This window comes from Aethalodelphis obliquidens, unplaced genomic scaffold (genome assembly GCF_003676395.1).
Source record: "Aethalodelphis obliquidens isolate GAN/ISIS:26980383/991018 unplaced genomic scaffold, ASM367639v1 scaffold11, whole genome shotgun sequence".
Taxonomy (NCBI): domain Eukaryota; kingdom Metazoa; phylum Chordata; class Mammalia; order Artiodactyla; family Delphinidae; genus Aethalodelphis; species Aethalodelphis obliquidens.
In genome coordinates, this window is record NW_020837955.1 from 14,117,902 (window position 1) to 14,134,002 (window position 16,101).

At 41.0% G+C, this 16,101-nt stretch overlaps 1 protein-coding gene across 5 annotated transcripts in view; it reads left to right on the forward strand.

Moving 5' to 3' along the window:
* ENTPD1 (ectonucleoside triphosphate diphosphohydrolase 1) overlaps window positions 1–16,101 on the forward strand; it is a 112,267-nt gene that overhangs the window by 42,830 nt on the left and 53,336 nt on the right. The window contains exon 2 of one of the 5 annotated variants that reach the window (XM_027112122.1): window positions 10,926–11,272. The exons of the other annotated variants lie outside the window; for them this stretch is intronic. Within the exon in view, the coding sequence (XP_026967923.1) occupies window positions 11,215–11,272 (58 nt within the window). The 5' untranslated portion in view covers window positions 10,926–11,214. The remainder of the gene's footprint in view (window positions 1–10,925; window positions 11,273–16,101) is intronic. 5 annotated transcript variants of the gene reach the window in all.

Here is a 16,101-nt window from a genome sequence, read left to right on the forward strand (position 1 = left end):
TGTGTGTGTGTGTGTGTGTGTGTGTGTGTGTGTGTGTGTGTGTGTGTTGGGGTGGGAGGAGGGGATAAACTAGGAGAGTATGTTGTCCTGAGATCCAAGTAAAGAAAGTGTTAAGAGGAGGAAGTGGTTGGCTGGATCTAATGCTGCTCATGGGTCAAATAAGGTGAAACTGAGAATTGACCATTGCATTTAGCACAGTGGAGGTCCGTGGTGATCTCGGTAAGAGCCTGTTTGGTGGAGTGCTGGGAGCAAAATTCTCACTGGAGTTCATCCTATTGCTTCTCCTCTCCCCCTCCTTCCTCCCTGAACTAAGGAGAAATCAGTGGTACCTGAAGAACATGGTTGAGTGTGAGGGAGGCATGGTTCCTCAAAGGAAATTCAGAGTCCTAGTACCAGAAGAAGGGGAAATGGATTCTTGGCAGACAATACAGCAAATGTTCACTTTAGCTAGAAATAGCCTGTTCCTGTCCTGTGTATCCTATTTACAGTCTCTAGCATCAGTTCTCTGTAAAGATTTTTAGGAATGGAAACTTTTATAGGAAGGCATATAACCCCTGGTGCTGATAGACCATCCAGATTGCAGACATTTTCTCTGAAAGAAAAGCCAGAGGCCCTACAGGGCTAGGAAGTGTGTTCTTTTACAAATGTGTCTTTCTCAGTGAGCTCACTCCAGGATTCAGACTGTGAAGATAGCCCAAACCCCAGGCTCCTAGTCACTGTTACACTTTCCAGAACTGTCTTATGGTTTCATGTGGTATATCTGTTTGCAAAATCCAGTGATTTGGAGGACTTTTCACTTTAAGAGAGGATAAGGGCAGGGTAGGAGTAGGAAATCACAATTCAAACATGGTCTAGATATTTCTGCATTTGGCATTTTAAAAAGACTCAGTGAATGTTAGTGCTGGAAGGGACTTGAGTATTCTCAAATCTCTTCATTAAAACAGAATTAATTACATTGCTGTCTTTTAAAATTACACAAATAATTCAAGTTTATTACAGGAAATTTGGGATACATAAAGAACAAGTAAGAAAATAAAAATTCTCTGTAAGTTCACTGTTCATACTTCTTTGTCATGTCCTTCTCTTGTTCTCTTCTTTCTCCTACTTTTTATTGTTTATTATTAATTTTTAAAAAATTTGGAGCCATGTTTTTCATACTGATTGTAATCTTCTATTTTACTACATAATTTGTCATGACAATCAAATGGCTTTTACCGTATGATTTTTAATGACTGCATATAGTATTCCATCATTTGAACATATACCATGTACTTATTTAACGATTACCTTTTATGGAATACTTAGGAAATTTCCAAATATTTTACTATTATAAAAACTGTTGTGGATCAATCTCAGTGCATGTCTTTGAAGATGTCTTTAGGATAAATTCCTAAAAGTAGAATTTCTAAATTGTTCTCCAAATTACAGCAGTATCTGAGTGACAGAAACACTGACGTCCTGAGTTAGGAAGGAGTATGCCCAAGTTACTCAGCTGGTCAGTGGCTGAGTGTGTTTTGGAGTCCAGCTCCCTGTCTTTTGAGAGACCCTTTTCCTTGACACCATGCTTCCTGTTACATTTCAGCTTCTTCTTAGTGATGTCCTGCAGGAACCCTTAGACCTTGATGACATATAAATTTTTCCTGCAAACTGTGTGGCTCCCACTCATGCCAAACTAGTCCTCTAATTCATCTGTGGGCGTGAACTCTGAACAGTTAGAGACACCTTTGTTCATGAGAGACGATGGTGCTCCTCAGATACCTTTCCCCTTTAGGGTGATAAATATTTCTTTATTAGTCAAGAGCCATACCCACTAGACATTTCCTCATACACATGAAGTGTTCCTGAGGTGTCTCTGACTTCTTTTTGCCCTTACTGTTTATATACTTTCTTTCCAAAATCCTGCTTCACAGTAGTGCTTCTCGATAGGAAGGCCACCTTTCAGTGGACTCCAGTGATTGAGTCCCCCTCCTACCCGAGTTGTGGTTCACTTTGACTCACCCCAACCCATCCAACCAGTTGGCAGAAACACAGCAAGGCCTACACGTTGGAGCAAGTTGTACTGGTGGCTCTTCCATAACTGAGAAACTTTTAAAAGGCAATGGCGATTTGGCCAATTCTTAGCCTATAAGACTTTCCCCAATTTACAAATATATTTATTAGGTTGAAGCTTTTGAAACTGACAGTTTTGTACAGTCAAAAATTGTCAAGTATTGGCAATTTCTTATGATTCATCCTAATATGTAAAATGATCCTAGATGTCAAAAATATGCTATAGAAAACATACCAGTTACACATCTCAGAATATCCCCAAGATAGATTCCAGAAGGTCTGCCACTGACCCCTGAACACCCAACCAGGGCTGTGTTTCTCACATATCAAAAGGCAAAGTTTTTTGTTTTTTTTAAAAAAAAGTCCATTGTTGTTGAAGAGGTGGCCCAAATTGTTGGCGAGATTGTTGGCAATGGGTAAACTTTTTTAGAGGGAAATGTGGCTATAATTATTCAAAGCCTTAAAAATGTGTACACTCTGACCCAGAACATCTACTATGAAAACTCACCCTAAGTAAAGCAGCCTGGATGTGTGCATAGATGTGCCTTCAAGGATATTTATTAGAGCATTGTTTGTAATGGTGAACAACTATAAATAACCTGAAGTAATGTATATGTCTAGGTGAAACAACCAAATAATTAAATGATGTTGTGAAAGAATTTCCAAGGACAAGAGATAAAAAGCACTGTTGGGAGAAAAACAAGTTATAAAGTTGAACAATCAAGACCCATTTTGTTAAAATATTTAATAAATGTAGACATGAAATATACACAGGAGGAAGACTGGCAAGATATATAGTGAAATATTAAAAGGACTATTTATGGGTGATCAAAAGAGTGAATTTTATTTTCCTCTTTTATACTTTTCTGTATTTTCCAAATTTTTAACAGTAAGCATATAATATTTTGCAATCATAAAAAAATCTGTCATGGAAAACTTTTAACGTTAAATGAAAAGTAACTAGTTGACTAGTAAAAAATTAAGCAGGTAAGAAATACACATGAATTTCAAATAGCAGAAGCAAGTGAAAATAAGAATGAAAGTGAAATGAGGAAATTATGTTGGATTAAAAAAGAACATGTGTTTACAAAACTGAAAACTGTTAAACTCTTAACATATGGGTATAGTAAGGTTGGCAACGATGCTCCTTTGCCTGCCTTGTAAATGAAGTTTCCCAGCAAAGAACAATAGATCCACTAGAGGACATGAGGAAATCAAATAAGTCTCAAAGCAGAACAGGCCTTGATAACCGCCTAGTTCAGTGGCTACAGGAATTTTTTAAAAAAATAAATTTATTTATTTTTGGCTGTGTTGGGTCTTCGTTTCTGTGCGAGGGCTTTCTCTAGTTGCGGTGAGCAGGGGCCACTCTTCATCGTGGTGCGCGGGCCTCTCACTATCGCGGCCTCTCTTGTTGCGGAGCACAGGCTCCAGACACGCAGGCTCAGTAGTTGTGGCTCACGGGCCCAGTTGCTCCGTGGCATGTGGGATCTTCCCAGACCAGGGCTGGAACCCGTGTCCCCTGCATTGGCAGGCAGATTCTCAACCAGTGCGCCACCAGGGAAGCCCAGGGATTTTTAAATTTGATGGACTGGCAGGATTTTTCTTTTTAAAAAGTCAATATCAATTTTTACCAAAGTAATACATGCATATAATTAAAAGTCAAGTTTAATAATCATAGCAAAGAACTGCAGTCACCCATCCCATCACTTTCTACCCTCCCCTCACCCTTAAACCCTATTCTCCAGAGTAGCTCTTTACATCTTTTTAGGATTTCTTTTGCCATTTGTGCTTCCTCTGCTAATTTAGATGTTATCTGTTGCTTTCTATTGTGGTAGCTGAGTACTTTGCTTTCTTACATTCCCTCAGGGTTGTCCTCTCCATACCACCTCTATATAGTGATATCACAATTTTGGGTTAAATCAGTATCCAATATTTACCTTAGCATGTCTAGGTAAGTATTGTTTGTGCCTTAGATTTCCTTTCCTTTACAACTTTTCATTTTTGCTGGTGTTAATAAGGTCTCATTTCTTCATCTGTGTCTCTAATAGTAATTTTTTTTGCAAACCCTTTGATATAATTTCCTACATAGTAATCTTTTCTTTTTTGTCCCCCTTCTTTTCCTGTCTGTCCTTTTTTTAAAATTTATTTATTATTTTTATTTATTTATTTAATTTATTTTTTAAGGCAAATCCATTTATTATTTTTGGCTGTGTTGGGTCTTTGTTGCTGTGTGCGGGCTTTCTCTAGTTGTGGCGAGCAGGGGCTACTCTTCGTTGTGGTGCACAGGCTTCTCATTGCGGTGGCTTCTCTCATTGTGGAGCATGGGCTCTAGGCAAGTGGGCTTCAGCAGTTGCAGCATGCGGGCTCAGTAGTTGCGGTGCCTGGGCTCAGTAGTTGCGGCACGCGAGCTCTAGAGTGCAGGCTCAGTAGTTGTGGCCCACGGGCTTAGTTGCTCCATGGCATGTGGTATCTTACCGGAGCAGGGCTTGAGCCCGTGTCCCCTGCATTGGCAGGCAGATTCTTAACCACTGCGCCACCAGGGAAGTCCCCCTGTCTGTCCTTTTTTAAAACCTCCTTTCTGAATCTGTTGTCCTGTTCTAGTCTAAGCTGGCTGCTCTCCTGGCCAGCTGCAGAGTTGTCTTGCTGGGCTTCCCTTGACCTCTCTCCTGTGTTGATTCTCAGTTTGTATTATATCTCTTCCTCTTTCTATGTTCACTACCTCATTTGGGTGGAGCATACCCTTCAGTAACTTCCTGAGAAAAGGTGCATTGGAGGAAAAATGTTGAGGCCTTTGTGTATCAGAATTTTGAAGTTCAATGCTATTCTTATTCCCAATTATTTTTATATCACTTGTCCCTCCCACCCCACCCTCTGTTTCCAGGAAGCATTTAGGATCTTTTTTTATCCCTTACGTACTAAAATTTATGCTGATGTACTTTGATGTGTGTTTTTCATCCATTGTGTTAGGCATTCAGCCCCTCCCATCTGGCAACTCAGATCTTTCAGTTCTGGGAAATTTTCTCATATGGTTTCTTTGATAATTTCCTGCCCACGATTTTCTCTGTTCTCTCTTTCTAGAAGGCCTATTAGTCAGATGTCTCTCTTGTGGTAATAATTTTCATTTCATTTGTTTTCTCTCTTTACTCTGACAATTGGCTCTACCTTCTAGGATATTTCCTCAACTTTATCTTTGAACCATTTGTTAAAATTTCTTATTTCAGTTATTATAGTTTAAATTTGTAAAAGCTTGTTTTTATTTTCTGATCTCTTTAAACAAAACTGTACACACTTTTGGTCTCATAGATGTAATATTTTCTTATTTCTCTGAGGCTAGAAATTGAAGCTTTCTTCTGTTTCCTCTTTTTGTTGTTTGTTTTCATTTCTGTCTTCCATGTTGAAGACTTTTTTTTACATATTATTATTATCTTCACACAATTCTATCCGGTTGATATTATTATTATCCTCATTTTATAGTTAATGGGTCTTAGAGAGTATACTATTGTTTTATTTTTCTTGCCATGGATGTCTGAAAAAGTCATCATGGACCAGCCACATCCACAGTCCAGCTTCTCAATCAAGTTGGATTTTCTATTGAATCCTTCAAGTTTCTTCTTACCCTCCTATATTTTACCTCCCCGCAATACCCAGAGACAGTTGTCTTACTATATTAGACAGCTCTGTTAGAAAGATCTGATCATTCTAATGTTTAATTGAAACATTTCTCCTTCCCTGCATTTTTCCTCTGACATTAGCACTAGTTCTGTCCTCTGGGCCATAGAGATATGGACCAAATCTAAATGCCCCTCCATAGGATAGTCCCTTAGATATTTGAAAGGTTACTGTCATGCCTCCTCTGTGTCTGCCATTCCCCAGCCTGAAGAGGCCTAGTCTCTCCTACTGTATTTCACTCTTTTGTCAAGCTCCAGTTGGCTAACATTTTGTAAGGCTTTGGATCAGCTCCTAGCTGTCAAGGTCTCACTTTAAGTGTAGTATCTGTAACTTAATGCAGACTCCAGATGTGCTTTGAAACACTGAGCCTTGAGTGGGATAGTCTCATTTTATTTATATTTATTTATTTATAGCAATTAAAAAAAGTTTTTTTATACAGCAGGTTCTTATTAGTTATCTGTTTTATACATATTAGCGTGTATATGTCAATCCCAATCTCCCAGTTCATCCCACCACCACCCTCCCCTGCCACTTTCCCCGCTTGGTGTCCATACGTTTGTTTGTGTCTTGCCATTGGTTTAGTTTTAGCCTGGGAAGTTTCATGTGCATCTTTTCCTAGTAGATGATAGTTTTGATAAGTTTCTCACAAAGTTTAATTTCTGGGCTGCTTTTGATTAGTGTTATGGGTTTTTTTTTTGTTGGGTGTGGGGAGGTGGGAGATCAGGGAGATGGGGATGCAGGGAGGTGAGGAGTGAGGGGAGGTGGGGATTCAGGGAGGTGAGAGATGCAGGCAGCTGGGGGTGTAGGGAGGTGGGGTCATGGAGCTGAGAGGTGAAGAGGTAGAGGGTGCAGGGAGGTGAGGGGGTACAGGTGGGTAGGGGCAGGGAGGTGGGACACAGAGTCTGCATCTGAGTCCTGTCTCCACAGGTCACCTGATTATTGCTGAAAGCCTCTGTGAGGGTAGAGGCTCAGGGTTTGTTGCCAGGACTGAATAAGAAAGCCCATGAAAGCACTCATTACAGTGTCAGGAGGACAGCAGGCACCCAACAAAAGTTAGGTACAATTAAGTGAGGTGAAGTTAAGATCTAAGAAATGAGAAGGCAGAAACTGGGGGAGGATGTGGCAAGGGGAACATACAGCAGGAAAAGGAAACAGCATATGCCAAGGCCCTGCATCGGGAAGAGGCTTGGTTCGCGTAAGGGACAGGGAGGGTGTCGGGGACGGAAGTGTCTAGTGAAGGGTTGGGGGTGGGGGACTCTATGTTAGTTACTATTTTAACTTCTTAGGATTTCCTTTTCCAGGCCAGTTGCACTTGACCTTGGATAGTATTAACCCCAAACGGAGGTGCTAAGATGATATTGAAAAATGGAAAGATCTTGTTAATGTAAAGTGCATAAATAAAAAGTATAATATGCATATTTGAAAAGGAAAGCACAACATAAACAGGGTTGTTCCAGGCACCATGTTGAATGTTTTGTACACATTACCTCACCAGACCTTTGTAGTAATCTTAAGAGATGAGAACTACTGTTATTCCCATATTAGAAGTGAGGAAGTGAGGGCAATGCCTCGTATAACTAGGAGGGCCAAAGGTGAGATGCAGACCTAGAAATGCCAGACTCAAGGCTGATAGTGTTGTTACCTAAAGAAATGAAGCTCACCCATTGCACTTCGTGCTAATTATAGCTGATATTGTTGAATGGAATTATCTAATTTACTAAGGTATAATGCATCTTTCCCTTTTCTTTAAGAGAGCACACCAAACATTAAAAAAAATGTATTTGATAGGTCAAGGTGATGACATTGACATTCTGAGTATTAATTTTTATGGTTCTTTATGAGCAGTGATTAAGTCTTATTCATATTTATATATCCAGTACCAAGCACATTCCAGGCAATCAAATATGATTCATATCCGTGTGCGCATGGGTATATGAATGCGCGCATAGTTAATGGATGAATGAATGGATGAAATTATAAGACAGTAATGACTATTAACGTTTTTAGGTCTATTATTGTTTTTAGACTTATTTGCCCCTATACTAAATCCTAAATAGACTGCTTTGCTCTATGAGCTCATATGTCTGCTCTTTGTACATTTTTTCCCTCCTGTCAGTGTTCTAAATGGGATATCCGTAGACATGAGAGATGCCTGCAGCTCTGCAGATGGGAGAGAGTGAAAGGAAGTTGCCCTGGTTAGTTCAGATCATCGTGTCCAAGGGAGAGGAATGAACTCATGTTTGATCCAGGCCATGGCCATATTTAAGGGTTTTGATCTGAGGTGTGGGGTCCAGCTCCAGCGGCATCAGGGGAGTACATTCTTGGTCTGTAGCCAAATCGTCAGGTAGGGAGATCTGTCTGCGTGAGCACCAGGGGGACATCAGAAACTGAATTTAGATCCTACTTGAAAGGAGTGGACTGAAACCAGTAGAGGGAGTCAGCCCCCTACCAATTTGGTTAACATATATGGCCAGACTCTAGTCCTGGAGTGGAAATGAAATGTAGCCAGACAGACTGGTATACACTTTGGGATGGATTTAGCTAAAGAAGTTTTTCCAGATTCTCCCAAAGGGGAGATTAGAGTCCTTCCAGGGCACTTGACCCCAGGCATGGTAGCAATCATGGTTTTTCAGACGCTCTCCCGCTAAGGTGAAAAAGTTCCTAGTATGTTCCAGGACTTAGGTGGGGTTGCTCCTCAGGATGAAAACCAATTATATCTTTACCAGAAGAGGGCAAAGCTGGGCAGGGGCAAACAGAGAGGGACAAATTGCTGCTGGAAGTTCAGTGAGTAGGAGCTTCTTTCTCTTCTTTGGATCTTCTTCCCTCTGGCTTCTTAATGTCTTTCTCAAAACACACTGCTCTGACGTGTGTAGCTAATACTGCAGAGATAGTGCCATGAAGGCACTGATCTGCAGCGATCTATAAAGGACTTAGGTTGTGCCAGCCCCTATTAAGTGCTTGACTTTCACTACCTCATTTACTCCTACAACAGCCCTTTTTGTCCCCAACTTTATGGTTGATTTATTGAGTGAAGAACTGAAAATCACTTTATGGGAGGTACATTTCCTTTGTGCATCACATTGAAAGTGAGATGTTGATAAACTGGGTGGGTGGATGTGTCCAGAAAGGGGAAGGATCCAGAGGCCACGTTATATAAAGAACATGTGCTGAAGGGGGTAGGGACATGAATGTGACTGGTACTAATATGGTAGTTCCAAGAAAAAATTGGAAACTTGCTCCTGGTCAATCAGGAAGTTTAGCCAGAGGACGTTAAGCCAGAGGACTTTAAGGGACTATCCAATATTGGAGGAAAGGGTTATTATAGGGCCATTTGGGGAAGTCCTGAACAGACAGTCATGAGCAGGGAGGAAGAGAGAGAGAATTTCCCTGTTGCCTTACTGACTTCATCCTGCATTAGTTCATCTAAACACTTCCTGTTTGTTTGTTTCTCCACAGTCTTTCTATTGTTTTATCTATTTCTGAATTGATTCCCTGAAAGCTCTAAGGATGCTTTTTTAAAATTTTTTATTTTTTTTACATCTTTATTGGAGTATAATTGCTTTACAATGGTATGTTAGTTTCTGCGCTATAACGAAGTGAATCAGTTATACATATACATATGTTCCCATATCTCTTCCCTCTTGCATCTCCCTCCCTCCCACCCTCCCTATCCCACCCCTCCAGGCGGTCACAAAGCACCGAGCTGATCTCCCTTTGCTATGCGGCTGCTTCCCACTAGCTATCTACCTTACCTTTGGTAGTGTATATATGTCCATGCCTCTCTCTCACTTTGTCACAGCTTACCCTTCCCCCTCCCCATATCCTCAAGTCCATTCTCTAGTAGGTCTGTGTCTTTATTCCCATCTTACCCCTAGGTTCTTCATGACATTTTTCATTGCAGCTCTATTTACAATAGCTCTAAGGATGCTTTTTAAAATTCCGGTCCTCTGTATCACAAATCCTATTGGTTTTAGGATTCTTGGATGATAGTGGGAGTGGCGAGGTGGAGACATAGAGAACATCTAAGATAAAAGGACACGGGGCTGGGTGTGGAAGCCTTTGTGCTCCCAGCCACATACAGATTGGACAATTTCCCTTGCTATTTAGCCTCAGCTTTTACATACCTGAAAACGGGATTTATGTATGTGTGTCTATGTATCCTCCGTGTCCTAGAGAGTTTTTCTGAGGATCGGAAAAGAGAGTGGACGTAAATGTGTTTGCAAACTGTTGTTGAGACCATCAAAATGTAAAGTTTTATAACTGTCACTATTGCTATTGTGACACTGCCATTTGCTGAACCTTGTTTAATTTGGAACCTCCCTAATTCACAGTGATTTGTGTAGTGGGGTCATTACCACATTGGAGCCTTAAATGGAGACTTTATCCACGATTCCTGAAAGGTCAGCCACCCTGGAGTCACATGAGAACAGAAAGCAAATCTTGTTTGTGAATTGGCTTCAAGTACTGTCAGTTTCAAATGGAGGTCTTGGGGGGTCCTTGGCTGGCACATCAAGGGGGCATTTCAAAGAAAAGAGGCTAAACCTTGACTAGACCTCAGAGCAAATGTGCACTCTTCTCTTTGCTACTCCCTTTCTAAAAAGGAAAACAAATTCTACTTACTTGGGTGTGTGTAACTTATGTGTATCTGCTTATTCTGATCCTTTTCCCCCAAGCCTTCCTTTGCTTGTTCCATTTTATACATGGTATAATCTTCTAACATGCCCAATTTTTATAAATATCTTCTATTTTAGGACTTTCACAGTATTCCTAGAAATTTTGCTTAAGTAGCACTGTGCCTTCTCTATTTCATAGGTCTGCATAAAAAACCCAATATCCATTTACATTCTTCCTAGCATTTTGATGGTAGGAAAAATATCTTGAGTTTATTTTTAGGGCAAGTCACATAACAGAAAGGATAGCAAATATTTGTGGTTGCCTTGGGAACTCAGTTTCTAGATATTACTGATTATGGAAAGGAGGAACAGATTTGGAGATGGGACAATTTGGGGATCAAGAAATAGAACAGCAGGAGGCCCTGGAAGAGGGTGGAAGGAAGTAGAAGATCTACGTAAAAAATGCAGGTTCCTAGTCAAATTTTTTTTCTTTTTGTCTGTTTCTGATTACTGTATACTGCCTTCCTGAGGGCAGAATATGGTGGGATGCTTTAATAACCAGGTGATTTTCTTCTTCAGTTTTGTTTTTTGTAGGAAAGATCAGGATAGCAATTTGACTATTTGCCAAATTGTCCATAAGACAGAGTATCAAAGGGAAGAGACACTGAAGCCAAGAAATCCTGCTTTTTGTATTCCTGGATCTTTCTTGGAACAGCCCATCATGCGTGACATCTGAAGATACAGCACCAGCTGCTCATGAATACAAGTTCCTTAGAGTACCCAGACTTCATGGGAGCACTAAAAACGTATTACATGGTTTGTTGCCAGCATTTCCCGCACTGACTCTCACCAGCAACTCTTCACTCTGGCCAACCTCAGAGACATGGGGACTGCTGTGCGCTCTGATGTCTCATGTAGAGAGTCTCGTGGGCTAACTGCAGGTGTGAAGGCCTGGAAAAAGATTCTGGCTTTACTCCCCAGCCACCCCAAGTCCCTGGTAGACCCAGGAAGTGGAAATTCTGGAGACCGATACTTGTATGGCCTTCTGAGTTGCACACTGCATCTGACTTGCTGTTCCCCCAGGAAACAGTTGATACACACCCAGAATACTGAGGGCCTGTTGGAAAGCAGCCCTAGGCCTCAATGTTTTCTCCTGGAGCTGGCAGACAATGAGGAGAGAGGGGAGAGAGTTACTTGTTGGGAGAGGAAGTAAAGCTGGAGGCTGGGGTGTGGTTAGAATTCAAGCATCAGGATCTGCAAGGCTCCAAGGCTCTCCCCACTCCATTCCATCAGGCCAGATTAGGATGGGGTGTGTTGCAGGGGGTTTAAGCCTAAGGGAGTGTGTATGTGTCAGGCACAGATGACACGGACTGGGTTCTTTTTTTTTTTTTAATTAGTTTACCATTTTTTAATAGATTTATTTATTTATGGCTGCGTTGGGTCTTTGTTGCTGTGCAGGCTCTTTCTCTAGTTGCGGCGAGTGGGGGCTACTCTTCCTTGCGGTTTGCAGGCTTCTCATTGTGGTGGCTTCTCTTGTTGCGGAGCACGGGCTCTAGGGTGCACGGGCTTCAGTAGTTGTGGCTCACGGGCTCTAGAGCGCAGGCTCAGTAGTTGTGGCGCATGGGCTTAGTTACTCTGCGGCATGTGGGATCTTCCCGGACCAGGGCTTGAACCCGTGTCTCCTGCATTGGCAGGCAGATTCTTAACCACTGCACCACCAGAGAAGCCCCGAACTGGGTTCTTTTACCTGAGGTTATAGGAGTTGACAGGCCCATACGGAGAAGTCAGGAAACACAAGTAACAGGCTCTATTGCTGCATATCAGCTGGAATGGGGGCCCCTTTGTTGCGGTTGTCGTGCCAGCTCACGTGAATGGACAGCTACTGTGGAAGTCTCCCCCTCCGATCATTCTTGCATGGCAAAAACTCCACTCTTCTCTGATTCTGTTCTCTGTTCTGCAGCATCTGCTGCAGTAGCTGGACAACTCTCCTTTGTTGTCACTAATTGATTTCAGGAGGGTCTCTTGTTCCAGGCCAACTCCATTGATCTTTCCCCCAAAAGAAGGTAGAGTAGGGTATTCAAACATTCAGATGAACTGACTTCCAATCCTAGTTCTGCCTCTTACTAGCTATATGACCTCAGGTTGGTAACTTAACTTCTCTGAGTATCAGTTTTTCCACCGGTACAATGGGATTAATATTAGTACTTAGTTCATAGCTTTGTTATAAATATTAAATGAGATCATGCAAGCCCAGCCCACACTTTGGCTCAAGCAGCAGTTGCTGGAACAATCTTTTGTGGCCAAGATCATAAGGTCACGGGACTGGAAGTTTAGTCACAAAACCCAACCTAGCAACTTATGAGACAGAAACCATCTGTTGCAACTTTTCTCAGAGGATGGCTATGTAAACTGGCTCCACTTGGCTGAAGGAAGTGGATAGGTGGTAGGTGGGAGCGGCAGGGATAGAAGAGAAAAGAGTTAAATGATTATCAGTTCCTCCTGGTGATTAAGAGCATAGACTTCCCAGAGTCAGACAGGCTTGTGTTCAAATTCCAGCTCTGCACTCAGTGTCTGTGTGACCGTGAGCACACTACTAGACTCTCTGCCCCCCAGTTTCCTCAAGCGCAAAGTGGGCTAATGATATCTACAGTGTTGGAGGATTTCGTGAATAATGCATGTAAAGTGCTTAGCACAGTGCCTGGTACCCAGCAAGCACATAACAAATGATGATGAACATGACTATGAGGATGACGGGAGCTTTTCTGGTCTAGAGTCCTGCTCTTTCCACCTGAGGAGGTGGGAAGGAGACAGGGTAGGTACTGGGCAAAACTGGGTGCTGGTGAAGTAATAGATGTGTTAACTGAGGGCCTCATTTCTGAGCCACTCTTCTACTCCTGTTCCCTTATGTCCTCCCACCCTGCTGCCCAGTGCCTGGGAGCTGCCTAAAGCCCTTTGCTCCTAAACCATCCCAAGGGGTGGTTTGCCCCTCTCCTGTCTATACTACTTCCAAACTCCTATTCTTTCTGTTCAGCTATGCCACAGCCAGGTTGGGGGAACACAGTCCATCTCAACAATTCACTCTAAGGTGCGAAGGACCACACAACTCCCTTCTACTTTTAAGGTCACCAGACTATTTCTTCTTTAACTCCTCCAAATTGGAAATTAGTTGAGTGAGAAGCAGTGGAAGGTAGAGGGTACTTAGAGCACAAGGCCCTCCATATTGCCCTGAAAAGAACCTGAAAGCCAAACCTGGGGAAAGGGGCAGGATCAGCAGGAGAGGAAGAATGTGTGGGTTCCCTAACCTCCCTACTGCATTCCGCTTCTTTGCCTGAGAAAGTGAATCCTGATTCTAGAACATGAGGCTAATGTTGCTACCCAAGGGAGAGGGCAACTCAGGACTGACACCCACCAAGCCAGGGTCAGCCCTGGATTCTGGCTCCCCATACCCATTGTCAGCAGCAAAACTGGCTCCTAAAAGCACCAAATCCTGGGAGGAAAAGTATCAGCAAATGCTAAAGTGACAGGAATCTTTTCATCCACCCTAGACTTTTCTATCATAAGAAAAAGAGGAACCTTGGAATTTTGGGAAATTAAAATTTTCAACCCCATTTACAGATGTAAAAAGCCTCTGGTTACTCGGGTATTGCATATTTGCATATTTGATTTTATATGTAGATTACAGGTGAAGTTATGGCGTTGTGGACTATAATCATCATCTTACTAATCATCCTAATCATTTAATTTACAGTTCATTTGGCAGTTTCTTACACATTATTCGATTAAATTTAATCATCTTAACAACCTTGTCAAGTAGGTATTACCATTAATCCTCATTTTACAGCTGAGAAAACAAAGGGTGAGAATGTGAGTTTACTCAAGATCCCAGATCCAGTAACCTTTAGCTTTTGTTTTGCTTTTGTTTTTTGATTTAGGTGAGCGACCAACGTTAGAATGAACTGTAGAAATGTGCTGGGCTATGGACTTTGCATCTTCCAGTGTCAAGCATAATAAGCTATATTAATTTCCAGGAAAAGAGCTGAGAGAGAAAAAAGGAGACTAAATCTATGATTCATGATACAACTTTTAGGAAAATTTGATCAGTCTAGTATTCCAAGTTTGATTTTGACCATCTTCTTTTTTTTCTTTCTCTTTTTCGAACCAAAGTGTAACCTATTGAAATAGACATGCTGCTTCCACTCTACATAGACATGAAGCTCTATATGTTACAAAGAGCTTAGAAGGATGGACCTCCTAATTAATTAAGGGCCACGAAGTCTATTTCTTATTTAAAGACATAGATGTTTTAGGATGGGGAGCGAATGTTAAAGATAATGTTTGTCTATATCAAAATACAAAGAAGCATGAGATTGGTAGCTCCACGAAGGGCTTTGGGTGAGAATACAAAGGAGAGTGAAAAGGACATTGTTGTATGAGAATAAGATAAGCCACCCCAGTCAAGTGGAGGCTTTGGATGAAGTGTTTTTCTTACAAATTACAAAGCAAGGACAGGAGCAAAATAGACCATCAGTGGAATATTTCAACTAAGGGAGGACTTGGTACACTGGATATGCAAATTATTAGTACAGTATTTCAAAGATATTCTACCACATTGTCTTGGAGAAGTTGCTTAACCTATCTCATTTGCATTTTTCTTATCTGTAAAACAGGGGCTAAAACAGTACTTAACATTCAGGACCTTTAAGATTATTAAGTGAAAAAAAGTTATGTGAAGTGCCTACTATAGTGCCTGGCCTGAAGAAGGTCACAATAGATGTTGGCAACCCTGTCCTCCACTATCCCCCACCACAACCCTGTATGAAATTCTGAAGCACTATAACTTTATGTAGACATTTATTGGAAATATAATTTTCCAAAAAATACAAAGAGTGAAAAATTCTTGATTTTTCTTGCAAGTTAGAGGAAGATATTAGTGCCCTTCTTCCTTGATTTAATTCTGATACAAAAGAAAGATATGGTTAGGAATGTAGGAGAAGTGACTAGTTCATTTAGGCATTGATAATCCAGAAGAAGAGAAACATAAGGCAATCAGGCACATGGCTTCAATTTTTAAGAAGGCAGATTTTTTTTAAAAAATCAGAAAGATGATAGGTGAGATATCATGGCCAGATTTGCTAAAGAATATGGCTCAAAAAGGTTAAGAGTCTAAAAATGAAATAACCAACTAAATGAGACATATGCTCATGTAATCACAAGTAATCTTAATGGATAAGAAAAGTGAAAGGCATTTAAAACACTCATTTGACCAGAGGGAGTTTGATAAGGAGCTCAGAAATTATGGGGGAGATTTTTCTTTTATATTATATATTTCTCTATTTTCTAAAAATTTCTATGATGACCATAACTTTTATAAAATAAAAAAAATTTCCCCAGGTATTTGTACAATAGAGAAAAAATGGTAAGTGAGAAAATGTTTAGAAGCTAGGAGAATTCTTTTAAAAGCAGTGTCACTTGGGCTAAGTATCACTTGGAGATGAGGCATGCAGGAAAAAATGCTAAAGATAACAAAAAAATGTTATTTTGGTTATGGTTCAGTGCAAGAACATGAACAGGAAGGGAGATGCACAATGATAATGGATTTTACAAAGGAATTGGAACCTCTGAACTTCCATTTTGCTTCAATCTAGAAAAATTCAGTTCAATCAATTCAAACTAAAACATGTATCATTAAGAAGTCATTGAAACAGATGGGAAGTTATTACGAGAGCCCCTGACTTCTCTAAATAAGTTTAAAGAACATTACAGAGATGAT